General features: G+C 38.3%; 2 protein-coding genes across 10 annotated transcripts; one reads left to right on the forward strand and one right to left on the reverse strand.

Moving 5' to 3' along the window:
* Positions 1 to 376: 376 nt before the first annotated feature.
* Positions 377 to 21031, forward strand: LOC137993243 (BLOC-1-related complex subunit 7-like). Of its 6 annotated transcripts, none has more exons than XM_068838971.1 (7): positions 377 to 548; positions 831 to 893; positions 3387 to 3433; positions 3745 to 3765; positions 15775 to 15822; positions 16021 to 16091; positions 20891 to 21031. In XM_068838971.1, the coding sequence occupies exons 1-6, from the start codon at positions 384 to 386 to the stop codon at positions 16049 to 16051; spliced, it is 375 nt and encodes a 124-aa protein (XP_068695072.1). In that variant the 5' UTR covers positions 377 to 383; the 3' UTR covers positions 16052 to 16091; positions 20891 to 21031. The 6 variants fall into 6 exon arrangements, with proteins under 6 accessions (XP_068695072.1, XP_068695071.1, XP_068695069.1 ...); XM_068838970.1 differs by lacking the exon at positions 3745 to 3765 and adding an exon at positions 15280 to 15300; XM_068838968.1 differs by lacking the exons at positions 3387 to 3433; positions 3745 to 3765 and adding exons at positions 14923 to 14969; positions 15280 to 15300.
* Positions 19023 to 26406, reverse strand: LOC137993240 (neuronal calcium sensor 1-like). Of its 4 annotated transcripts, XM_068838966.1 has the most exons (8): positions 26185 to 26339; positions 25954 to 25978; positions 25791 to 25839; positions 25488 to 25577; positions 23115 to 23193; positions 21676 to 21764; positions 21466 to 21543; positions 19023 to 21094 (listed from the first exon to the last, which is right to left on the reverse strand). In XM_068838966.1, exons 1-8 carry the CDS (start codon positions 26246 to 26248, stop codon positions 20996 to 20998), a joined length of 573 nt encoding a protein of 190 aa, XP_068695067.1. In that variant the 5' UTR covers positions 26249 to 26339; the 3' UTR covers positions 19023 to 20995. The 4 variants fall into 4 exon arrangements, with proteins under 4 accessions (XP_068695067.1, XP_068695066.1, XP_068695065.1 ...); XM_068838965.1 differs by having other exon boundaries at positions 19023 to 21543; positions 26185 to 26406; XM_068838964.1 differs by lacking the exon at positions 26185 to 26339 and having other exon boundaries at positions 25954 to 26125.
* Between the last annotated feature and the right edge of the window lie 547 nt (positions 26407 to 26953).

Below are 26953 nucleotides of genomic sequence, written 5' to 3' on the forward strand. Positions count from 1 at the left end.
ATTCAGGACACAACCTTGTTGGAAGAGCGGCAAAACACTGCAACATTGTTGCGTCAGGCAGAATTGTTGTTCGTAATGTTTGATCAAAAGCAAACTCCATCCAACACTTGATCGAACAAAAAATGTTGGACGAACATCATCCAACATGGGTAGCCAAACGGTCGAACAATGTTGGATTGAGCAAAGTTGGAGCGTTGAATCCAACTTTGCTCGATAGTTTGGCCAGGGCTTTAGAATAAAAAATGATGACAGCTATCAACATTTCAAAATTCCCTTGAGAACATCACATGTTTATATTTTTCTTCAACGGGGAAAACCCTGGGGATGAGGTGCCTACATTTGCAGCTTGACAGCGGATGGCAGTAGGAAATCGAAGGTACACCATGTATCTCTCCCTTATTTGTAAATCCAAAATGGAGGCGGATTCAAGTAATCGAATGCGTCCGAACATGGAGTTTAGAGAACGTTTACTGGAGAAAGTCCACATAAATGTAACGGAAACAGGGAGGCTAGCTCAGCAGCTGTTGAAAAGCTCTCGATCTCATGAGGTTGTTGATACTGAAATGATTTTTTTACAAACCATTCACTTTCCGTTTAAAATGCTAATTGTTGTTCATATTGTCGCAACTAGAAAAACTAACTTTTTTTGAAAGAATACAAATGTTAAAGTTTTTATAACTTACAGAGTTTGCTAGTTATTTACAATTGATCTGTTCAAATGCAAAGTCATCTCTGTCGCACAGATTCTGGCATCCCAAATTAAATCTTCGATGTACAGAAAAGAACTGTAAGCTTATAACTTGTGTACTTTAATTTTTTTAAATCATCAGATCCTGGCTCAGACAACAAAGCAGTTTGTTAATCAGGAACGTGCTCTCTTGAATTCACATGAGGTACGATTTAGATTAAATATTTTTCCAAATTATGGATGCAGTAACTGTTAGTCAAGTAGCTCGTTGGCACTATTTCTGCAATCAATCAAGAATGCGGCCAGATCAGATTGCACAGTCAATCGCTTAGTATTCAAACTGCATTTGAATTGCCATAATGGCGATCAATCAAAAGATTTCGTTTCTTTGTGCTAACTACTTGGCATCAAACTGAAAGGAACTCTAACCTCTGAAGCAGTCCAATCTCGTCACCAGATCCTTGGATCGACCCAAGGCTCTGGGAAACTCTTTGTGGGAGAACATGCGCCGTAGGGTTCTTATAGCCAAAAATAGGCTATTTGAACTTTATGGCACCTGCTCACTCCTCATGCTAACATGAATGCACCAATTAGAGACGCTTTTGATTGTTCTTCACGAAACCCAATGACCATGCAGACACTTTGTTTCAGGGTTCTCCAGAGCTCTTCTCTCCCGTAGTCAAGAGAAGAGCTGTGGGGCCAGTTGTTCAAAAGCCGATTAATGCTAATCTCAGGTTAAAAATTAACAAAGGAGTTTTTATTCTCTACTCCCAAATGCTGTTCAAGGCTGATATTGGGTAAAACTTTACATTAGAAGAAGTCAATCTTGAAAAACAAAAACAAGCAAAGGGAACTTTCACCAAAAAGTTGAAAACATGACACAAAAGTTTATGCTAATCCTGGATTAAGGTACCGGTAATCGGCTTTCGAACAACCGGGCCCTGGGGTTGAGATTGCAAGCAGTCTGGAGGGGTCTCAATAAAATTTGAACTTGGCGACTGGTTTGAGTAGATTGATAACCAACTGTATCAACAAGAGGCCAGGGGCCTGTATGATGGATCCTTTGTCTTGGTTTGTCTTGGGGTATGGAAATGTTTAAAAGTACACTCCCAAACTCCACATTTCAAAAGCAAAATTGATGATCATGTTTAGACAGCTTCGATCGTGTTGTTGTTGACAAAAAGAGGTTTAATCTCTGGTCTTTAATTTGGTTCAGTTTAGGGAAAAAAGTAGCTGGCTTCTTGGAATGAAGTACATGTACATCTGGCTGACAATTTTTGTCTTCCATCGGTGCTTATTTAAGCCACTGAGTTCAGTACTACCCCTCGTCAGTGCTTACATTCAGGCCTTCTGATATTACGCGATGGTGCGATTTCGCACAATCGACCTCAAATCGCATCCGATCGCACAATTCACGAAAAATCGCATAATTCACAAAAGGACGCACAAAATTCATAAAATGAAACATAAATCAAGACGTTTCTTAGAAATTCCTGCATAAACACGCCATTTTTAAGATGATTTATCTTGGAAAAAGGCGAAAAACCTTTGTCACCTCCGATTTCGTAAACATTCGAAGTTCAAGGCTCTATTTTTCATGTCGGGGACCTGGTACGAGTCTCCTTCTATTGGTGCAACACAAACACGCCCTTATATACACACCACTGAAATGACACAGTTGCCTTCTCTTATAGAAGAGATTTGTGAAAAATAAGCGAAGTTGTAAGTTTTTCGGCAAAATGTAGTTTCTTTCGTTGAAAACTGATAAAAACTTACTCATGGATAAGTTTGTTTGTGAAACGCTCGCTTTTTCTTCGACGAAGAAGGAAGTTCCCACATTCCGCCCGATCTGACAGCTCACAATCGAGCAAGAAAGTACCTCACAGGTACGCTCCACGTGGACGATGGACTGATGTTTTTCTCGTCGTGCAATATTAGGGCCTTTTATACGAGAGAAAATAAGCCGTGGCTTACTCTGGCCACGGTGTACAAAATACGCAAAACGAACTATTTATACCAATATATATTCCCAGGTCAATATAAGCCGCGGCTTGAAAAAGACGTGAACGTAGATTTTGTACCATTTATACGGGTGAACATTCGAGTCTTCTGTAAGCCACGGCCAGAGAAAGCCGCGGCTTATTTTCTCTCGTATAAATGGGGGTATGGCCCTATTGTGATTGACCATCTTCGGAAGTTCGTGGTTGACGAGCACCTTGGTCATTCATTTGGCATGTTAGCTGTGTCCTTTCAATTTCAACTTTTATTTATCCCAACTAATGTCGATCGAGATACATAATTACTGTTCCTTTGTGTTCAAAATGTCTTTAGGGCAGCAGAAAAGTGTTTTCCTTAACCTGAAACCGTATAAAACAAGCTTAAAATTGCTGAGAAAAAATCGCATAATTTACATTATTTATCGCATAATTGGCCTTTCTAATCGCACAATCTGCCCTGAAAAAATCGCATAATTTGCATTTTTTAATCGTACCCTATCAGAAGGCCTGTACATTTTACATGTAGGCACGTAATTTAAAAACAGCAGTATGCAAGTACCACAAATAAGTTCATCTAGTCAGTAAGGCTATGATGAAATACATTGTATTGCATCTATTCCGTAACTGCATCCCTATAATTCACTTAATGAATCAGTCTAAAATTATGTTAAATTTATCATGATTTTCAAAATCTTTTACAGTGTCTCAAAGAATCCACAAAGATCATAATGCACATTATGGAGCCTCAGTAAGTTTTCTTTTTCCAAAATCATGTCTGGAATGTTGCTGAATCAACTATCAACATACAGTACCATTATTGCATGAACGTACCTTTATCTCACCAAGCCAATTAAGCTAGGCCACTTTCAAAAATACTCTTATACTCTTTGTTTGCAGCCCCTCTAAAATTTAGTGCAAGCATTTTCTTTGTTTTCTCTTAGGACCATTTTAAGTCCCAAGAGAAACTGGAAACAATGCTTATGCAAAATTTTGCAAGGCAAACAAAGAGTATTATGGTATTTTTTGAAAGTGGCCTATTTATGACTTTTTCCCTTTTAGGTTTAGAGATATTCAACACAGGTATGTAAACTGTAGATCCAAAGCTAAATGTACTTTTGTAAGCTAGTCTTGCTTATGTGTTGGCAATCCTGTGGTTGGTGTGTCACAGGATATCCTATGGTACCTAATGGATTGGGAGAATCTTGACGAAAGGGAGGAGTGATCATCACATCATTGCTCTATTTAAGTTCAAGTTGTCCGGATAAGTGCAAGGACCCCTTCCCCTTGTCATCTGTAACCCAGACTTCAAATATACAGCTGTATGCATTGTAATATTTTCATGGAAGAATTTTATCATGCAGGTCACCTTATAATGAGAGAGAGAAGTGAAAATGAGATGGTTTTCTATACCTTTCCTTTCTTTGGCCCTTTTTGTACCCAACATTGTGTAGGTTAATTAACACGTCTGAAACCAAAAACCCTCCCTTCCAGCCTCCAAAACTGTATACATTAGTTTTGAAAACAGTTTTTCAGATGTTATTTTTGTCTTTGCAGTCTCCAAGTGGTCGCAAAATCAACGAACAGTTAGACCCAGTGTGGAGGTGAGTTGCTAATCCTTAATGATCGCCAAACGTGATTTTTTACAGTACATTATTCAGTAACAAATATTAATAATTGGCAACATTAGGAAGGGGTAGTACAAATCATGTACAATCCTTCATCCAAAAGAACCTGTTGATTAAAAAGTCATTCTGTTAAGTGCTACAGTGCATTGTTGTTTTTTTGTGACTTCTTTCAGGAGACATAGTAGAAAGGCAGATCGAGAGTGAGGGAACAACAAATTCAGCAAATGTACTCTTATTATTACGTGTAAGTATTAATTGATTGATCATCTCTGGTGAAACCTATTTAATTCTTTCATGATCTTGAGGATTGTCCAATCCTCCAATTTGCTTAATTTGTGCGCATGACCTGCTATTGGCAAGGATTGAAAGGTTTTTCCATGCTTGGGATTGCTTCTTTATGTTTTTTGCTAGTCTTGTTCGAATAATGATGAAAGTATTCTTTTATACCCATTGATTAGTCTATACTTGAGGTAAAAGGCTGTCATTATTATGGTTTGTAGTAGCATGGGCAGAAATATTTAAAGTGCATGTCAAATATTTTCAGTCTACAATATTGATCTCCCCACTAAAAGCAAACATGTTTGACAATTCTTACCTCAAAGTTTTGAATCGCTTTTTATCTGGTGGCAAGAGGCACAATGTTATCTTGATCTAGCAATAATTTGGACCCATGTGAGAGGAATGGTTCAACTCTTGATTTTGTGCCACAAACTGCTTTGCAATGCAACATTTCAATCTATGAAACAGGCTGGAGTGCAAAGCAGTTTGTGATGTAAAATCAAGAATAGACCCAATGCATCTCACATCGTGTTCGTGGGTCCAAATGACTGCTACATGTAGTTTTCTGCCAAGTTTACATGGCTTGCAGGGCACAGAAAAAGCGAAATTCTGGGTAACAATGGTGACATACACATGTTTGTTTTGGATGTTGGAGAGATTTGCAGTGTACACTGTACATGTATATTGGGAAAAACAATCTAGTTTACCAGGAGCACTTTAATAGGCCAAACTTCCAAATTGAAGGCCTTGGTGGAAATGTCTAAAATATTGCATGTACGTATGTACATGGTGGCATGTAGTTGGTGGCAATCCAAAACAACATTCTTGTTGCATGGTTGTTTTGGCAAGCACCTTCTGACAAGGTAGAGTAGTCCTTTTTTCAAAGAAAACTGCTTTTTGATGCTCTTTTAAACATCTATAAAGCAGGCATTAGGTTTTGTCCAATGTACACAATTTTATCCATTTTCACGAATCATCATTGCAATAGTTATAGAGTAAATAGTAACATGTTGAGTCAGTTTGGTGTTCAATGATACAGTGTAGGTTTGGCAAAAATATGATTTCACTTTAATAAGAAAGGCTTTTTTGGCAACATTAGTATTGTGGTCACACCAAATTGTCTTCAGTTGATGGGCTCAGTAACCCCTAGGATGTAAAGGATTTCAGAAAAGCTCCTGCCATTAACCCAGTTCTTGTCTCCAAAAGAGTGACAAGATTGAAGAAGGAACAACTCAGGTTTTAAACCTTTGCAGAGAAGAGGCATTGAGTGGTCATTAGATAGATAGATAGATAGATAGATAGATAGATAGATAGATAGATAGATAGATAGATAGATAGATAGATAGATAGATAGATAGATTTGCAGTCAGAGACAGAAATATACTTGCTTACAATTAAAATTACAGTAACTATGATAACATATAAAATGTAAATATGTAAAAGACCTAAAATCCTAGAATTATACATGTATAGTACATGTAACAATTACGAGTATAATTGTAAAATCTTGAATTGTGATAATGAAACTAGATTGACAATGCTTCGTTTAAACATTTAGGTAGTGCAAACTTAGAGTTCACATTCTAAGATTATAATGGCTTTCTCCTCCAGGAGAAGATGGTGGAGTCTGTGATTCTTATCTTTAGCGATCTGTTCAAAGAACTCTGACACAATGCTCTGGAGCCTTTCAGAAAGCGGTTGAAGGCCAGCTTCATTGCTCTGGGTTGCGTTAATGTGCATTGCATGTTTCGGAGTTCGCATCAAGGTCATGACTAAGATAATTTAGGCAGGCTATTGTGATATACGTTGACAAAGCATTTTTGGGGGTCACTGGTCTTATACAAGTAATGTAGAATTGACGGTCAGTTCGTTGCTAGCTACTTTGGATTGTTTCAGTTGTCTCAGAAAGTACAGCCTAGATGCTGCTTTAGATTTGAATGTCCATTGAAGATCTAAGATGATATCTGATCGTCACTATCAGACATAGTTGCGGATTAAATTTATTTTATACTTTCTAGGAGTGAAAGAGTCCCACTTGGTGTAGAGGCCAGTGAAAGTTGTTTTGCGATGTACTGTTGTTGTGTGTGAATTGTTGAGATTGCGCTTAATGCGGACATCTAAAAATGGGAATCTCCTGGTTTTCTTCAAGTTCCATTGTAAATTTGATGTTAGGATGTATAACCGAGATTGAGTGCTAGTCAATCATAGCACGCGAAATGCATTACCCGAGGTTGAGAATTTAATAAATATTCGGTGTCATTTTTCAATGTTTCTGAAAAAGACAAAAACAGTAGACAAGTCTAACAAGCGTGGAGCTTATGCATCTGTACACGGTAAGCTCCTAAGAGTTAGCCAAGCAGGCCTTTCTCCGTGGAGTCTTTAAAAGAAATCCAGAAAAAAAGGGACAGTCGGCACACGGTCTCTTCGATGGACGAAGTTCTAAAGTTATTGATATTCCAAGTAGAGGCACCGGCATTCCCTAATAGACGACGCATTTAAATAATTTATATGCCAATATGGCACCGCTAGTCTTTTTCATCGAAGACGGTAAAACCAATTGAAATACAAACATGGCACAGTCAGTTTCGATGGACGACACGCGCACTTATTAAAAATATCAAAGTGACCAGCGAACCTCATTTCGATGGACGACGGCGACGCAGTCATCCAATAAAAATGGCAACATCGCAAACGTCATTTTTCATGCACGCACACAGTGGGAGTATAAAACGACACTCACGGATAAAAACCTGTAGGATCACATGGAAACTTTAGAAAAATCGATTAGCTTTCCACCATTAAACGCCGCTCTTAAGTGTGGGGCTAAAAAAAGATCAATTGGCCTATCATGCCCTGCTTCTTCTTCCTATTTAAAATTTATAACATGTGCGATTGAGATAAACGTGAGGGCTACCATACTCAGAAACCTTGACATTTGTGGATGGATGTATGACAGATTTCATAGTTAACAGAAATGAGGTGTCTAGATACGTAAAACTGACTAATAATTCCTATAGGCTCCAAAGGCTCATAAAAGAGAGTGTTAGTCTCAAACGGACGAGTGTAAATTATGGGATGATTTGCTTCTAAAGTAAATTGTATTATTTGTTCTGTCCCATCGCAGTCATGAGTAACAGACACCCACGCAAGCTCATAGTGGTCCCATACAGGTAGTCTGAAACCATGGCAACAAGGACACAATAATAAGAGTTGGGTTGTCTATTTCTCGAAACGGACGTAGTTTAAGATATGCCACTGTGTATTTGACTTCGAAAGAAATTGTCTTAGTCTTGTGTTGGTCATCGCAGTTAGTTAGTAATAGACACCAACTCAAGCTCTTAAGAGGTCACATTCAGGTTTGTCTTGAAACCATGGCAACAAGAACACAATATAAAGACTGTTTGTCTAGTTTCTCGAAACGGTACTGTACCAGCGCCAGAGCCCATCTGGTAGTTGGGCAACTTCCATACAGCGTCTGTGATAACGGCGTTTTCACAAGTAGGTTCATTTTTAGACTCAGTCCTTCCCGTCGCATTAGGTCACCAAACAAATGCAGTTCCGGTTTCGTGGACCCTATGACGTCAGCTTCATTGCTTGTAATTGGTCCTCTGTGGGAGGCGCACATTCGCGGGAAATCCAATCTAAAAATATATCGGTCTGTGAAAACGCCGTTACACGAACACAGGAGAAGTTTGTAGGCTTCGAGTCATGGGTTCTTTCCTGACCGTTCGCGGGTCCGTGGTGAAAAACAACCCATTTGGTTTGAACCAGTTTGTTTTATTTTTGACGTCTCGCTGAGCTCTTCGCTCACACCTTACACCTGGTCAAACTGAAGACAGGTAAAATTGTACGACCAACTGTAATACAGGAGACAGGAAGGACAAAACTGCAACACTTACTCCTTTCCAGGGCTTGCAACACGGATCCGCATGAGGTCTAAAACTAAAAACGGCAACTAAATAGCGCAAGAGCAAAAACTAAAACGAGCCTGAGTTGTCACGACAACATGACATTGTAATTCTAGAAATCGCCATCGTCCGACATTTTGGATTGAAAACAGTGCGCAACTGGCGTGATCACGTGATAATCTGTTTCCACGTCAAAACCAGACACAATAGAGGGCCTCCTTGAAGTTTGCCATTTTTCCTAACCCGTCTCCTCTACTTTGTCTTAACCAATACCTTGAGAGAACTAGGTATGGTCTATTTGACCTTGCTCCTGATGCGCACTTCTATATTCACCAGTGCACGACTTTGCCACCACATGAAGAGAAACAGAAAGTTCACCTTTTTAATTAAGTGATTTCCTTCCAAGTCATAAAACCCCCTTCCCCTCGATTTTGCCCCGTCATTTAACAGCCATGACTCGTGGAGCTGACCAATAGAATCGCGGTTCTTTATGGGGACTGGACTTCGACCTGCGTGAGTCGTCCCAAGTCAGTATTTTTAGTGTAATCGAGTTTTTCCTACAATCCAAGTGAACGAGGATACAATCGTGCTTGATTAGCGGTAAACCCGACCGTAAACCGAAATCCCAAAGCAATCGAAGCTCGATTAGTTGACAAACCACTGTTTTTCAACCGAGGCGCATCACGAACATCTCCGGAACCGCTCCAACACGACATGGCCCTATCTGCGGCCATTCCCTACATCAAGGTACGACGGAAAGCCGCAAAGAAATTTGGAAACAAAAAGTCATCTTCCAAATCGGCACCCCGTAATCCTCATGGTAATTTACAAACGCTTTTCATTTAACTAATATATTCCTATTTTTCGCGTTGCCATGTTCCCACCATTCGCTTAGCATCGTACTCTACTGATAAAAACTACACATAACCCATAATTCCTCCATTCTCTCTGAAGAAGGTCTGAACTGCTCTCGAAACGTCATCTTTTAGAATCACTGTAGGTGTGGTCAATTTATTTTAACATTATCACCTTCGTTGATATAACCAAATTTTAAATATTATTTACAGTTACAAAAAGAGAAAGAATTGTAAATAATATTTATCTGTAACCCTAGACCATCCATCGATCTGATGCGAGAAAGTGGAGAAAGGCAGTGGTCGAACTCTAAATCTGCATTATCCGGCATGGTACGGCTATCGCCGGGAAAATAATCCATTTTCCTCTTAAGCCCTGGCCAAACGATCGAACAAAGTTGGATTCCACATGCACCATTGTTTGATGTACGTGTTTGAGGTCGTGGCAACACGACTATCCCCCATTGGCTTGATGAAACATTCAAGTTCAAGTTCGCCGCCAAAGTTATAAGTATGGCGCTAACACTGAAACGAACACCGCTCGTGCCGTTTGGTGCGCTACTGAAGCTGTTTGAGTAATGAAAATGATGGATTTACACGAGTAAAACCAAAAGATGGTTAAGAGAACGTGTAGAAAAGGGGATCAGCATAAATACTTTTTGTCCTTTGGCCATTTCAAATTTCAATAGGCAAAAGAAAGACCAACAGCGGTTACAACATTTTTCATTTTAATCTTGACGTTTTTCGTATTTTGCAGCATCCATCATCAGAAGTGACGGTTGAAAACTGTTCGCACATAGTTCAAAAAACTAGAAGGAGGAACATGGGTGACTAGTTAAAAAGTGTGATAACAACATCGTACCTACTTCCGGTAGACGATTCTTCCGGAAGAAATTAATAAAGAAAAAGCTTCTCACTACCATGTTTTCATTGCGAGAGGGTTTTAAATCACTGATTAATAATGCGTTTCTTTATTTTTCCACTGCAAGTCCGGACTTTCCAGTTGCGAGGATGTCAAAATGGTCCCATTTTGATGTTAGGACCGGTATAAATTGGTATGGTCTGCACCAGCAGATGCGTGGCCGACTAGTCACCAGTTCATCCCTCTAGTTTTTTTAAATTCTGTGGTAACAGTTTTTAACCGTCACTATCTGATGATGTAGGCTGCAACATACGAAACGTCAAGTATAACTGAGGCGTGGCCGACTTGTGTCTGCTGTTGCATACGGTCATACAATTTCTACCGTCCATAACAGCAAATGGGAGCCATTTTGAAATCCTCGCAACTGGAAAGTCCGACTTTGCAAATTGTAAAATTAAAAGAAACGCTATTAATCAGTGATTGAAAACCCGCTCTCGCATGAACACTTTGGTATTGAGACGCTTTTTCTTTAATTATTTTCTTCCGGAAGAATCGTCTACCGGAAGTTACAATTTTGTTATCACCTTTTTTAACTAGTCACCAGTTCCAAGCTTCTAGTTGTTTAAAAATTCTGAGGTAACAGTTTTAACCGTCACTTCTGAGGATGTTTGCTGCCCATACGAAACGTCAAGATATAAAATGAAAACTGTTTGTAACCGCTGTTTGTTTTTCTTTTCCTATAGAAAAGGGTATGGTTCACTTCAAGATACCTATGCGGCGTTAGAGATGATGAGAGTGAGCTCGGATCAATTTTTGCAGATGGGTAAACTCTATTGAACCAGTAAATCTCCAAAAGCAGTGTTTAGTGATCTAAGGGGACTGAGATTGTCCCAAAGACATGGCCTTGCTTCATACTCGCTGATCAAGTCTTCGGGCTGTTGATCCTTGTACCGCCATCTTTGTTGAAAATAAATGCAAGAAGCCGTAGGCTTGAAACGAAAATAGCGATTCGTGAGTTGGGCCTAGCCCCCAGTGGCGAACGTAACTCGATTCAGGACACAACCCGTGTTTGGAAGAGCGGCCAAAACACGTTGGCCAAACATTGTTGACGGGGTCAGGCAGAATTGTTGTGTCGTAATGTTTGCATCAAAAAGCAAACTCCATCCAACACTTGATCTGAACAAAAAATGTTGCAGACCGAACATTTCATCCGCCAACATGGGTAGCCAAACGCAGTCGAACATATGTTGGATTGGAGCAAAGTTGCCGAGCGTTGAATCAACCTTTGCTCGATAGTTTGGCCAGGGACTTTAAGAATAAAAAATGATGACAGCTGTCAACATTTCAAAATTCCCTTGAGAACATCACATGTTTCATATTTTTCTTCAACGGGGAAAACCCTGGGCGATGACGGTAGCCTACATTTGCAGCTTGACAGCGGATGCGCAAGTAGGAAATCGAAAGGTACAACCATAGTTATCTCTCCCTTTATTTGTCAATCCAAAATGGAGGGCGGATTCAACATGTAATCGAATGCTGTCCGAACATGCGAGTTTAGAGAACGTTGTACTGGAGAAAGTTCCACATGCAAATTGAGTACGGAAACAGCCGGAGGTCTAGCTCAGCAGCATGTTTTGCGTGAAAAAGACTCTCGATCTCATGAGGTTGTTGATACCTGAAATGATTTTTTACAAACCATTCACTTTCCGATTTAAAATGCCTAACTATAGTTGTTCATATTTGTCGCCCAACTAGAAAAAGCTACCTTTTTTTTGATAAGCAATACAAATGGTAAAGTTTTTAATACAACTCCGATACAGAGTTATGCTAGTTATTTACAAATTGATCTGCTTCAAATGCAAAATGAATACATCTCTGTCGCAGCTAGATTCTAGGCCCATCCCAAATTAAATCTTCGCATGCCTACAGAAAATGAACTAGGGTAAGCTTTATTCTTTTTAAAAAATCTATGTGATACTTTAAATTTTTTAAATTCATCAGATCCTGGCCTCAGACAACAACAAGAACAGTTTGTTAAATCCAAGAGAACGTGCTCTTCTCCCCTCCTCCTCCTTCCCTTGGATCTCCCCTCGTTTGCCCTCCCTGCCCTTTTTCGCTTTTTCTTTTTATGGAATTCACATGCAGCGTACGATTTAGAATTAATATATTTTTCCAAAGTTATGCGATGCAGATAAACTGTTAGTCAAGTTAGCTCGTTGGCCACTAATTTCTGCCAATCAATCAAGAATGCGGCACAGATCAGATTGCAACAGATCAATCGCATTAGTATTCAAACTGCATTTGTGAATTGCCCATAATGGCGCATCATATCAAAAGATTTCGTTCTGTGTGCTAACTACTTAAGGCATCAAACTGAAAGGAACTCATAAACCCCTCTGAAGCAGTCCAATCTCGTCAACCAGCCAATCCTTGGATCGAGCCCAAGGCTCTGGGAAACTCATTTGTGGGAGAAACATGCGCCGTAAGGCGTTTTCTTATAGCCAAAAATAGGCTATCTGTGATAACTTTATGGCACCTGCTTCCCACTCCTCATGCCTAACATGAACTGCAACACAATTAGAGACCGCTTTGGATTGTTCTTTCACAGAAACCCAACATGACCACTGCAGACACAACTTTGTTTCCAGGGTTACTCCAGAGGCTCTTCTACTCCCATGTAGGATCAAGAGAAGAGCTGTGGGGCATGTTGCATTTAATCAAAAGCCGATTAGATTACCTAATCTCAAGGCTTAAACAAATTAACAAAGGAGTTTTATTCTCTACTCCAAATGCAGTTCAAGGCTGATATTGGGTAAAACTTTACATTAGAAGAAGTCAATCTTGAAAACAAAAACAAGCAAAGGGAACTTTCACCCAAAAAGTTGAAAACATGACACAAAAGTTTATGCTAATCCTGGATTAAGGTACCGGTAATCGGCTTTCGAACAACCGGGCCCTGGGGTTGAGATTGCAAGCAGTCTGGAGGGGTCTCAATAAAATTTGAACTTGGCGACTGGTTTGAGTAGATTGATAACCAACTGTATCAACAAGAGCCAGGTGCCTGTATGATGGATCCTTTGTCTTGGTTTGTCTTGGGGTATGGAAATGTTTAAAAGTACACTCCCAAACTCCACATTTCAAAAGCAAAATTGATGATCATGTTTAGACAGCTTCGATCGTGTTGTTGTTGACAAAAAGAGTTTAATCTCTGGTCTTTAATTTGGTTCATTTTAGGGAAAAAGTAGCTGGCTTCTTGGAATGAAGTACATGGAAATCTGGCTGACAATTTTTGTCTTCCATCGGTGCTTATTTAAGCCACTGAGTCAGTACTACCCCCCGTCAGTGCTTACATTCAGGCCTTCTGATATTACGCGATGGTGCGATTTCGCACAATCGACCTCAAATCGCATCCGATCGCACATTCACGAAAAATCGCATATTCACAAAAGAACGCACAAAATTCATAAAATGAAACATAAATCAAGACGTTTCTTAGAAATTCCTGCATAAATACGCCATTTTTAAGATGATTTATCTTGGAAAAAGGCGAAAAACCTTTGTCACCTCCGATTTCGTAAACATTCGAAGTTCAAGGCTCTATTTTTCATGTCGGGGACCTGGTACGAGTCTCCTTCTATTGGTGCAACACAAACACGCCCTTATATACACACCACTGAAATGACACAGTTGCCTTCTCTTATAGAAGAGATTTGTGAAAAATAAGCGAAGTTGTAAGTTTTTCGGCAAAAATGTAGTTTCTTTCGTTGAAAACTGATAAAAACTTACTCATGGATAAGTTTGTTGTGAAAACGCTCGCTTTTTCTTGACGAAGAAGGAAGTTCCCACATTCCGCCCGATCTGACAGCTCACAATCGAGCAAGAAAGTACCTCACAGGTACGCTCCACGTGGACGATGGACTGATGTTTTTCTCGTCGTGCAATATTAGGGCCTTTTATACGAGAGAAAATAAGCCGTGGCTTACTCTGGCCACGGTGTACAAAATACGCAAAACGAACTATTTATACCATATATATTCCCAGTCAATATAAGCCGCGGCTTGAAAAAGACGTGAACGTAGATTTTGTACCATTTATACGGGGTGAACATTCGAGTCTTCTGTAAGCCACGGCCAGAGAAAGCCGCGGCTTATTTTCTCTCGTATAAATGGGGGTATGGCCCTATTGTGATTGACCATCTTCGGAAGTTCGTGGTTGACGAGCACCTTGGTCATTCATTTGGCATGTTAGCTGTGTCCTTTCAACTTTTCAACTTTTATTTATCCCAACTAATGTCGATCGAGATACATAATTACTGTTCCTTTGTGTTCAAAATGTCTTTAGGGCAGCAGAAAAGTGTTTTCCTTAACCTGAAACCGTATAAAACAAGCTTAAAATTGCTGAGAAAAAAATCGCATAATTTACATTATTTATCGCATAATTGGCCTTTCTAATCGCACAATCTGCCCTGAAAAAATCGCATAATTTGCATTTTTTAATCGTACCCTATCAGAAGGCCTGTACATTTTACATGTAGGCACGTAATTTAAAAACAGCAGTATGCAAGTACCACAAATAAGTTCATCTAGTCAGTAAGGCTATGATGAAATACATTGTATTGCATCTATTCCGTAACTGCATCCCTATAATTCACTTAATGAATCAGTCTAAAATTATGTTAAATTTATCATGATTTTCAAAATCTTTTACAGTGTCTCAAAGAATCCACAAAGATCATAATGCACATTATGGAGCCTCAGTAAGTTTTCTTTTTCCAAAATCATGTCTGGAATGTTGCTGAATCAACTATCAACATACAGTACCATTATTGCATGAACGTACCTTTATCTCACCAAGCCAATTAAGCTAGGCCACTTTCAAAAATACTCTTATACTCTTTGTTTGCAGCCCCTCTAAAATTTAGTGCAAGCATTTTCTTTGTTTTCTCTTAGGACCATTTTAAGTCCCAAGAGAAACTGGAAACAATGCTTATGCAAAATTTTGCAAGGCAAACAAAGAGTATTATGGTATTTTTGAAAGTGGCCTATTTATGACTTTTTCCCTTTTAGGTTTAGAGATATTCAACACAGGTATGTAAACTGTAGATCCAAAGCTAAATGTACTTTTGTAAGCTAGTCTTGCTTATGTGTTGGCAATCCTGTGGTTGGTGTGTCACAGGATATCCTATGGTACCTAATGGATTGGGAGAATCTTGACGAAAGGGAGGAGTGATCATCACATCATTGCTCTATTTAAGTTCAAGTTGTCCGCATAAGTGCAAGGACCCCTTCCCCTTGTCATCTGTAACCCAGACTTCAAATATACAGCTGTATGCATTGTAATATTTTCATGGAAGAATTTTATCATGCAGGTCACCTTATAATGAGAGAGAGAAGTGAAAATGAGATGGTTTTCTATACCTTTCCTTTCTTTGGCCCTTTTTGTACCCAACATTGTGTAGGTTAATTAACACGTCTGAAACCAAAAACCCTCCCTTCCAGCCTCCAAAACTGTATACATTAGTTTTGAAAACAGTTTTTCAGATGTTATTTTTGTCTTTGCAGTCTCCAAGTGGTCAGCAAAATCAACGAACAGTTAGACCCAGTGTGGAGGTGAGTTGCTTAATCCTTAATGATCGCCAAACGTGATTTTTTACAGTACATTATTCAGTAACAAATATTAATAATTGGCAACATTAGGAAAGGGGTAGTACAAATCATGTACAATCCTTCATCCAAAAGAACCTGTTGATTAAAAAGTCATTCTGTTAAGTGCTACAGTGCATTGTTGTTTTTTGTGACTTCTTTCAGGAGACATAGTAGAAAGGCAGATCGAGAGTGAGGGAACAACAAATTCAGCAAATGTACTCTTATTATTACGTGTAAGTTATTAATTGATTGATCATCTCTGGTGAAACCTATTTAATATTCTTTCATGATCTTGAGGATTGTCCAATCCTCCAATTTGCTTAATTTGTGCGCATGACCTGCTATTGGCAAGGATTGAAAGGTTTTTCCATGCTTGGGATTGCTTCTTTATGTTTTTGCTAGTCTTGTTCGAATAATGATGAAAGTATTCTTTTATACCCATTGATTAGTCTATACTTGAGGTAAAAGGCTGTCATTATTATGGTTTGTAGTAGCATGGGCAGAAATATTTAAAGTGCATGTCAAATATTTTCAGTCTACAATATTGATCTCCCCACTAAAAGCAAACATGTTTGACAATTCTTACCTCAAAGTTTGAATCGCTTTTTATCTGGTGGGCAAGAGGCACAATGTTATCTTGATCTAGCAATAATTTGGACCCATGTGAGAGGAATGGTTCAACTCTTGATTTTGTGCCACAAACTGCTTTGCAATGCAACATTTCAATCTATGAAAACAGGCTGGAGTGCAAAGCAGTTTGTGATGTAAAATCAAGAATAGACCCAATGCATCTCACATCGTGTTCGTGGGTCCAAATGACTGCTACATGTAGTTTTCTGCCAAGTTTACATGGCTTGCAGGGCACAGAAAAAGCGAAATTCTGGGTAACAATGGTGACATACACATGTTTGTTTTGGATGTTGGAGAGATTTGCAGTGTACACTGTACATGTATATTGGGAAAAACAATCTAGTTTACCAGGAGCACTTTAATAGGCCAAACTTCCAAATTGAAGGCCTTGGTGGAAATGTCTAAAATATTGCATGTACGTATGTACATGGTGGCATGTAGTTGGTGGCAATCCAAAACAACATTCTTGTTGCATGGTTGTTTTGGCAAGCACCTTCTGACAAGGTAGAGTAGTCCTTTTTTCAAAGAAAACTGCTTTTTGATGCTCTTTTAAACATCTATAAAGCAGGCATTAGGTTTTGTCCAATGTACACAATTTTATCCATTTTCACGAATCATCATTGCAATAGTTATAGAGTAAATAGTAACATGTTGAGTCAGTTTGGTGTTCAATGATACAGTGTAGGTTTGGCAAAAATATGATTTCACTTTAATAAGAAAGGCTTTTTTGGCAACATTAGTATTGTGGTCACACCAAATTGTCTTCAGTTGATGGGCTCAGTAACCCCTAGGATGTAAAGGATTTCAGAAAAGCTCCTGCCATTAACCCAGTTCTTGTCTCCAAAAGAGTGACAAGATTGAAGAAGGAACAACTCAGGTTTTAAACCTTTGCAGAGAAGAGGCATTGAGTGGTCATTAGATAGATAGATAGATAGATAGATAGATAGATAGATAGATAGATAGATAGATAGATAGATAGATAGATAGATAGATAGATTTGCAGTCAGAGACAGAAATATACTTGCTTACAATTAAAATTACAGTAACTATGATAACATATAAAAATGTAAATATGTAAAAGACCTAAAATCCTAGATAATTATACATGTATAGTACATGTAAAAATTACGAGTAATAATTGTAAAATCTTGAATTGTGATTAATGAAACTAGATTGACAATGCTTCGTTTTACATTTAGGTAGTGCAAACTTAGAGTTCACATTCTAAGATTATAATGGCTTTCTCCTCCAGGAGAAGAGGGTGGAGTCTGTGATTCTTATCTTTAGCGATCTGTTCAAAGAACTCTGACACAATGCTCTGGAGCCTTTCAGAAAGCGGTTGAAGGCCAGCTTCATTGCTCTGGGTGGTTAATGTGCATTGCATGTTTCTGGAGTCGCTCAAGGTCATTACTAAGATAATTAGGCAGGCTATTGTGATAGACTTGACAAGCATTTTGGGTCACTGGTCTTATACAAGTAATGTAGAATTGAGTCAGTTCGTTGCTAGCTACTTTGGATTGTTTAAGTTGTCTCAGAAAGTACAGCCTAGATGCTGCTTTAGATTTGAATGTTCCATTGAAGATCTAAGATGATATCTGATCGTCACTATCAGACATAGTTGCGTTTAAGCCCGGGAAATCAAAGGAAACAGTAGTTTGGCAGAGAGATCTTCACTCTACAGCACACAAAACCATGTGTAAACAAAGAGCTGGAACCACCAACTACGTCATCAGTGCCAAACTCGTTCTCAGTTTCCGGAGACACCGATTACGTCTAATTCAGGGACTTTGAGCAACAAAAAAGCAGTTTTATTTTTCTTTTCTTGAAATTTCTTTTGTCATTCCATAATAAGGACATAATAAGCTACACAATTATGCAAAAAAAAAATTTTACTTCATAGGCACTTTAAATTCAGTCCTAGGAGCTTAGCATGGTTGACTACCTCAAGATTCGTGTCATTTACATTAACCAAATTGAAGCCCTTGTCTGACTCAGAGAAATCTATCCAGTTCTTTACATTTGATTTCGGTAAGTTGGAACTTACATGTATCTGCCTGAGTTTTGTCACAAAGTTCATCTACAGCTGCTTGAATCCTGCTTGTTTGGTTCTTTACCTCTACTCCGAGATGGTAATATCGTCTACGTACTTTCAGAGTTACACGCCAGGAACGCTGATTAATCTTTTAGCTTAAGACATCAGTAACATAAAAATTGTCGTTCCCTAACATAGGATCACTGTAACTAGAACACACTCCAACTTTTTGGGCAAATTCAGTGTCAGCTGGGATTTCTTGTGGCAAATAGGATGGTGAGAGTCAAAAATGCAAGATGTTGGTTTGCAGGGGTTAAATTATTTTATGTTAAGCCCATCCCCAAAAATCCAGGCTCTGTTTAAACCCCTTGTCAAAATGTATAATTTCCATACATCCACTAGCCTCACGTCAGATGACACTGGTTGCTTGTGACTGTGGGGGATGCAAACCATTTGAGAATCAGGCTAGACTATCGTTGCTGCATGATGATACTCTAAAAACTCAACATTTAACTTCATTTATTGATGCATTTAAATCTCTTTGAGTCCTCATTGCATTTCTATACAAAAATATATTAATCATTAAACTATTATTATTACAATAAACAAGTAATGTAAACCATTACTATGCTAAAGGACTGAGAAATGATGCAGAACAGACAAAAATGTGTAAAATTGACTATGCTTGCTTTTTGGCCACTTTCCAAAATCACAGCTAAATTGTCTATCAAGTCTATGTAGTACACAAATAATTATATTTGTGACAAGGTGAAATTTCCCTTCACTTCTATCAGAGGCCTAATATTTTGTTTGTATTTCCTGGGCTGTGACAGCAGGAGGAAAAGATACTACTGACCCTGGTTTGGGTCTCAAGCAATGGTCAGAAACTACAATTTTGTCTGCTAGTTAAACGAAAGTGAGTTTCCACCAAGAAAATTACAAAGGCCTCAATTCCTTCTGCCCATCAGCCCCAAGAAAACAAGAGCCTGCGAAAAATTAATGGGAAACGTTGCAATACTGAAAAAAAAAACAGAGCACAAGGCTGCTGCCTAAGAAAATTTTAAAGGTGCCCTCAGAGCTAAACGCTGAGAACTTAGGAGCCCAACATATGAAGTGAAAGGCGTTGCTGTGAAAAATTAAGGAGCCCAGAGCTATTCTTTGGGAGCCCCAGGCTACCGGGCTCCTGTTAGGCAACAGCCTTGGAGCAACGGCATGAAAACATAAAACTCTCCAGTGTTTTTCGTGATACAACCTATTTTGTTTTTGTGCTAATCATCTCAATAGTCTCAACTTGAAGCAAAAATTATTTTGAATTTTGTTCGTGAAAACGAGGCAAGTCAGGATGATTAGCATAAAGACAAAAGGATAATTTCTTGGTCGCCATTTATGAATATGGTCTATTCCTCTGCTATTTGTTGCCCACAGTTAGCCAGATTTTTGAAAGTCTAAACTACATCTGACAGATGGTTTCTTAATTCTTTCTTCACAGGCCAATAATTTAAGGACTGCAGGCAATTTCCTAATTACGTATGCAGTACTTACATGTAATTTGTATAGTAACTGTTTCCCAAATAATTAATGTCAAGAGCCAATTTCACAGAACATTATTACTGTGGGAAAAATTGTCCTAGGAAAGTCAATTCCAGTACCTAAAATGCACTGTTTAAAACTGAACAAACTGGAAGAGTTGAAGCTACAAAATGAACTTTTAAACAACATTTTCCTCTTGAATGGTTAATTCCCCCTTTTCACCTTCTTTGTCTGTGGCAAGAGTGATTGTTAGGGATAAATAAAATGGGCAAAAATAAAGTATTCTTTTATTAAGATTATTCAATGTGTTTGAGTTGCTGTTTTCTTTATTTACTCAATGAAAACATCATGGTTTTCTGAAATATAAACAACCCCAAAAATTCTGTACTGATTTTCATTCTGTGCCTATCAGCCTTTTAAAAATCTGAATTTCAACTACTAGTAGGGTACAAAACTGTGCTCGTAAAGAGACTGGGAATAGCAGACCAGTGGTGTCAATACAGGAGCGTAGGGAATTTTAGGGATGGAAAATTTTATTCTTTTGTATTTTCCAGAATTGCAACCAAATATGTATATAATGCATCTCAGGAGAAGTTTCAGCAACTTCTCAATCTGAAAGAAAGGAAAATTTGGGCCCAGGAAATTTTCCTTCCTGGTATTAACATCACAGTTCGGCTATTCCCAGTCTCCTTGCTAGCATGATATTTTTACCCCCTGGAAGTAAAAATTCCGATTTTAAAACGTTAAAGGCCACACGGAAAACCACGATGTTTCGATTGAGTAAATAAAGAAAAATCTGTCCTATACACTTTGAACCAGAACCTCAATCTTATTCTTTAGGTTTAAGATGACACCAGAAGCCATGGGGAGATGATTTTTCCTTCTAGTTAAATGTGGTCAGTCTGTTGTGCAAGTCTGGTGTGGAGAAAGTGACAGAGGATCACTTCATACAAGGCCATCATAAAGTGACAGAGCTTGAACAATTGATGGATCAGACTTGGATCCCTCGCGGAACTCTTCCATTGATAACTTACCATCAGCATTCTACAGTATAAATTACACAAAACAAGGTCTATTAACATGTACAGGTCTGGTATGTGTGTTTTCCATAACACTTGACCCCGAAAAAACTGGTAGTGCTGGATAGGGCATCAAAATGTGGTTTAATGTCAACCGAGTTGTCCCCATCATCTGAATAATCTAAGACCAATCTCTCTCAGAAACCATGGTACTGGGTCATTGGTGGGGCACAGCTGCCACAATATTAATTCATTTATTATTACTATTATTAGCTGTATTTAATACTGTAATGATGATTCATTTATCACAAGGGTATCTAACAGAAACATCAGATGAAATTTTCTTAAACAATGGTAAATTTTAATTATAAAGTGCATACAAAGTTCACATATTACCATATCCATTTGATTAAAGATTCTATTGACCCTCTTTTCTGGGGTATCCTCATCCTCTGGTAATTTCACCATGCTAGCCTGTCATGGAAGACACATGTAATAATATCATTATTACTTTTATGGCAAACTAATAATTACTATTGCTTCTACAATGAACTACACTGTGTCATCTTCAATAGCATCAGTCACTGCCTTACATAAGTCACATACCACCATCTTGTAGATAGAATCGACGATGTGCAACATTTCCTCTTTGGTTATGAAGCCATCGTTATCCAAATCATATAATTTGAAAGCCCCTGACAGAAAAGAAACAACAGCTTTCAATACATAGAGCAGTTTTCTAGAGCTATACTGTAGCCTGTGATAATTGCAGAAGTAAGGGATGGAAAGATGTACATGAGGGCAATTAAATTATGCTAAAAGTGAAGGGACTGGTCACTTGGCACAAAAATGCTTGCAGCAGTTAGTGACAATGGTTCTGAATACCATAATCAGCAAGTTAGTATGATTAATAAAACACAGTACCTTGAAATAAGTAGGAAGAAGGAGGGAATAATTTTGTTTTTGTAAAACAGGCCATTTTTTGCTAAACCTTTGTTGCAGAAGGACATTAACATAATTTTATCAAAAAAGCCCCTTACTAAGCGAGTGTGAGGGCTGTATTGGGGAATATTGCCCCAGGGTCATGGCATTCCTCAGTACAGTCCTGAGCAAGTGAGGTTATTAGTAAGGTTGTGTTCTATTGGGATCAACCGTTTTTAGTTGGTTGGGTTTTTTCGTGTTCTATTGGGAAAAAACGTTTTCAGTTAGTTTGGTTGATCAACTTTTTCAACCGGCATCAAACTTGGATGAAACGGTTGAAAAAGCAAGGCAGCAACCGCTGTCGTTTACGCCGGCCATTGAAAGTCGGCCGCGGGCTCCTGCCATGTTGGTTTCGGGACTCAACTTGTCAACGCTGAGAAGTCTCAACTACTCCCAGGAGTTACCACATTTCAACCGAAAACGGTTGGAAAAGTGTTCTATTGGGAAACCTCAACCGCTTCAACCGAAATCAGTTGCGGTTGAAATGGTTGATCCCAATAGAACACGACCTAAGTTGTCTATAATATGGCATTGTTTCTTTCAGTGATCAGACACTTCTCCATTTGGTGAATGTTTGTAATCTTTGTCTTCCATCAGTGAACTTTGAACAGTAACCTTTTACATGTAAAACTAAATTCTGCTTGTTACAATAATTGTACTGTTGTGATCATAGGCGTACGGGCACGATCCGACCTGGGGGGGTGGTGTCCTTTTTGCCCCGAAAAAATCACACAGTGCCCGAATGCTTGATTATTGAAATCCGTTTTTTACTCCCTCAAAATGTACGAAAGAAACATTCGTTTACAATCCTTCAAAGTCATAAAACTCGTCTCGTACGCCTATGGTTGTGATGAAAAAATTAAATTTTGTTTCTTGAAAACTTTTTGTGTTTCACTCAACTTGAATTTCCTGGGAGAGAGAAAAAATAAGGAAGCAGACCGTTTCCTTGGTGATGGTCCATACTGTAAAATCCCGACCAAAACCAGCCAATCAGAGTGTTAGCCTGAGAATTGCTTGCAATATAATAAGTAGATAATGATTTAATAACAAGAAAGTATGCTTACATTGAAGCTTTTCATCTATGCTTCCCCTTGAAGTGACCGACAAAGCACATATAAACTCTCGGAACTCAATTGTCCCATCCTAGGCAAAAATAATTTGGAATAAGATTACTTTTAGCCAAAGTCTTAAAACAAAAACTTTTGACCAAACATTCAGAGAGCCATGGCCTGAAAATCTAAGATTAAAGAAATTAGGTATTAATATCGTTGGTTTGCATGTGACGTCATGGTAGCCGCTTTGGTGCATACCACCGAACGTGGACAAGAACAATAACCGGTCACTCTGCTGGGGAACTAAACGTTATTAATATGCAAATTATTCAAAAAGAAATTGTATTGACCACTTTGTCATGTGCATGAAAACCAAGAATAACCTATGCTTAACAGAAACAAGGAGGTAGACAGCAAATTAAAGAGACTGGAACTCCTTACATTTAAAACCTCCTGCACTCTAGTTTAATAAAGCACTCACCTAAAGTATCGTGGGTCCAGAGTGGGTGTTGGTCATGGCTTATCAGAGGTCTTTTTGTGTCAGGTAGATATGATACAGCAAGACAAGAAACGCTAACATGTGGAAGTCCACAGGTTTGCACGGTTTTTGGGAGTTTGTTTTTCTGGGTACTATATATAGGGAAGTTTGTGTATAGAACTTATTGACCTGCTGACTAGTCTTCACTCTATATTGATGTAAATATTAAGGTGATTGTAAAGCTCATAAATAAATAAATAAATATCACAGAAGATAGTTATATATCATGTGCATATTTCATTTCCCAATTCACTGGTTTACACTTCCATCAAGTTCAGGGTCAAAGTTTCGGTTTTGCGAGTCAGCTGTTAAGCAAACACACTTTCAAAATCAGAATTTCAAAAGTGATTTTTTTCTGGTTTCTGGTTTTTTTCTGGTTCTGATTTTTTTCTGATTTTTTTCTGGTCTTGTGTTTTCGTTGTAAACCTCTTAATTTATTCATTTTGCAACGAAAGACATCTAAAACTACATTATAATATATTCCACCTGTCGTTGGATTAAATTTTGAAATTGCCTGACAATTTTCACACACCCACGGCAAATAAATGATGTTACTGGCTTTGTATTTTATTGTGACAATAGATCATGGATAAGTTTGGCAGCAAAAACACAACTGTCAAAAATGCCACGACTTTTTTAATGTACACCCGACTTTTCCTTTATGTATGTGTGGTATACACGTTTGTACCCATTTTCCCAATTGACAGGTCTAAAGATGAAGTACTTTCCCTGCAGCTTTAACATACAACAGTTTTTTTGGGGGCCAGATCAATAGAGCAACTGTAAACCATTATCCCAAATGGTCCCTCCAGAGAAAAAATTGAAAATTCAATCTCCCTTTTTTCTCTTAGACATTTTTGGTAATTTTCTCCAATACATCTAAATGCAAATATTATTTCCTTTAGTTGGAAAATTATTGGCTTTGCAGTATTGAGTTGTCATTGTGATATGTACAATACTTCTGCTTGTATTCTCATATTGTAAACGTGACTTATAAAACAAACAGTTAAATTTGCCTTGTGTTTTCGTTGTAAACCTCTTAATTTATTCATTTTGCAACGGAAGACATCTAAAACTACATTATAATATATTCCACCTGTCGTTGGATTAAATTTCGAAATTGCCTGACAATTTTCACACACCCGCGGCAAATAAATGATGTTACTGGCGTTGTATTTTATTGTGACAATAGATCATGGATAAGTTTGGCAGCAAAAACACAACTGTCAAAAATGCCACGACTTTTTTAATGTACACCCGACTTTTCCTTTTAGGGTTAATCACAAATATACATGTATGTGTGGTATACACGTTTGTACCCATTTTCCCAACTGACAGGTCTAAAGATGAAGTACTTTCCCTGCAGCTTATAAGTATTTGCCTAAAATGGATTGACGAAATGGACGAGAAAAAAAAGTTATTGTTTGCTCTTAAGCTTAAATTAACGGTAATTAATGTTAGAACAATACAAGCTCCCATTTTAAAACAGTCTTAAATGATAAAAGGTATCATGTTCTTCTTAAAGTCCCAGCATCGAGACAGTATGTTTTAATGTAAGTAGAACAATTCTCAAGAATAGATCATCAAGGTTGGGCCACCGCGACCAGTATTAGGCAAAACTTCGGACAGTAATTGCTGTTGTTGGGAATAAATGATATCCCCAAGGGAGAAAGGGGCTTTCATTATTTACATGTTTACTTCGCTATGCTGTGTATTTTTAACATCTAGCCAAGATCTTTAATAATTCCGAGAACATCCTTTCCGAAAGGGATGGAAGTAACATTTCCATTGTTACTCTGCAGTAGGTTCATGACCTCAAAGTGAATATCGCTTTAAAATTGAATTACCTTATTTTCATCAAACACATTGAATACGAAAGACGCAAACTTTGACGGGTCTCCGAAGGGAAAGAATTGTTTGTAGATTTTCTGGAACTCCTGTTGCGAAAGACAAACAAGAACAAGGATGTTTTTGCAATCAACAGATATACCGCCGAGGGTAATTAAATTTATCTCAACTCCACATAATTTAATTTTATAAATACAACCTGAAAGACGAACGGTTGGAAGGCTGTATTTACTATTAATAAGGATTTTTTTTTTCAGGGCCGGGTCGATCTCCGTTGAAACAGAATTTCTAAATTTACTTACCAGCTCGTTAAGATTGCCTGACGGGCAGTCCTTTAGGAATCCCTTATACCTAGAGAGAAAAACAAGTTGCAAATTAACCACTTCATACTTCCCACAGAGAGCAAAGCGCAATTTAGAGTCATCTGTTCAAAATTTGTCAGCATTTTTACGGAGAAAATCTTACCATTGTTGTAGTTCTTTTTCAGTGACTGAAAGAAATATCGAAAGCAACAAAGAACTTAATAGGGGCACTTGATGGTCAGTCTGCACAATACATTCACAGCACTCCAAATTAATATCGTCGCCGAGTTTGAGCATGCATGTCACACGGTTTCTTTGGTACCATGACATAATATCTGTGTGCGAGAATCGTTTGCGGACAATCACACAACATGGAAACAAATGTTCGACTTACAATATGTCTTGTTCACAAGTTCTTGCACCAATTCTGGTTTCAGCTTACAATTTTTCTGCCCCATTTCAGTCAAGGCAAAGAATAAATTACAAGACGTCGTTCCGGCCGATCGCCCATTGTACAGTAATAGAGTGTGCAAGATTTATTCATGTGTGACTTTTCAACCAACGTCACTTGGGAGATTGTGTTACAGCCTTGTGTGAGAGTTGAAACTTGTCATGCACCGACACCACTCGCGTATTTTGGCACTTTTTCTGTGCGAATTCGAAAAAATACCGTTAAAAGTATGGAGAAATTTGTGATGAATTTACGCAGTACCTTATTGACTCTATTTTAAGCCTTTAAGTCGACTCAATGCTGATTTTAAGTTCGTCAATGTTATCTGGCTTTTTCGGCGCTCTGAAATTAAATTATTTTGATAAACTGCGTCACGGCTATGAGATCAATTACCTGGCAAATTGCAAAACGCGGAAGATGTCAAAGATATCATTTGAAACATGTCGTGTGTCAAAGGACTCTTTTCCTTTGAAATTGAATGGCTCAGGTAATTAAAGTCATTCTACTTTTCTCGAAAAAAGTTACCAGAACTCATGGTAAATAACATTTTTTAAAGTTAAAACAGAAATGGCAAGTATCCTCCATTGTTCTTTGCGGTTGGTAGTTTACAGCGTTGGTTATTTGAGAAAAGACCACGAGTGACAGATTATTTTCGATGTTTTCGATTCATGATTGCGAAAAAAGGAAATACAAAAAAAACTGAGCTCCCTAT

The sequence above is a fragment of the Montipora foliosa genome, chromosome 2 (assembly GCF_036669935.1).
Source record: "Montipora foliosa isolate CH-2021 chromosome 2, ASM3666993v2, whole genome shotgun sequence".
Taxonomy (NCBI): Eukaryota; Metazoa; Cnidaria; class Anthozoa; order Scleractinia; family Acroporidae; genus Montipora; species Montipora foliosa.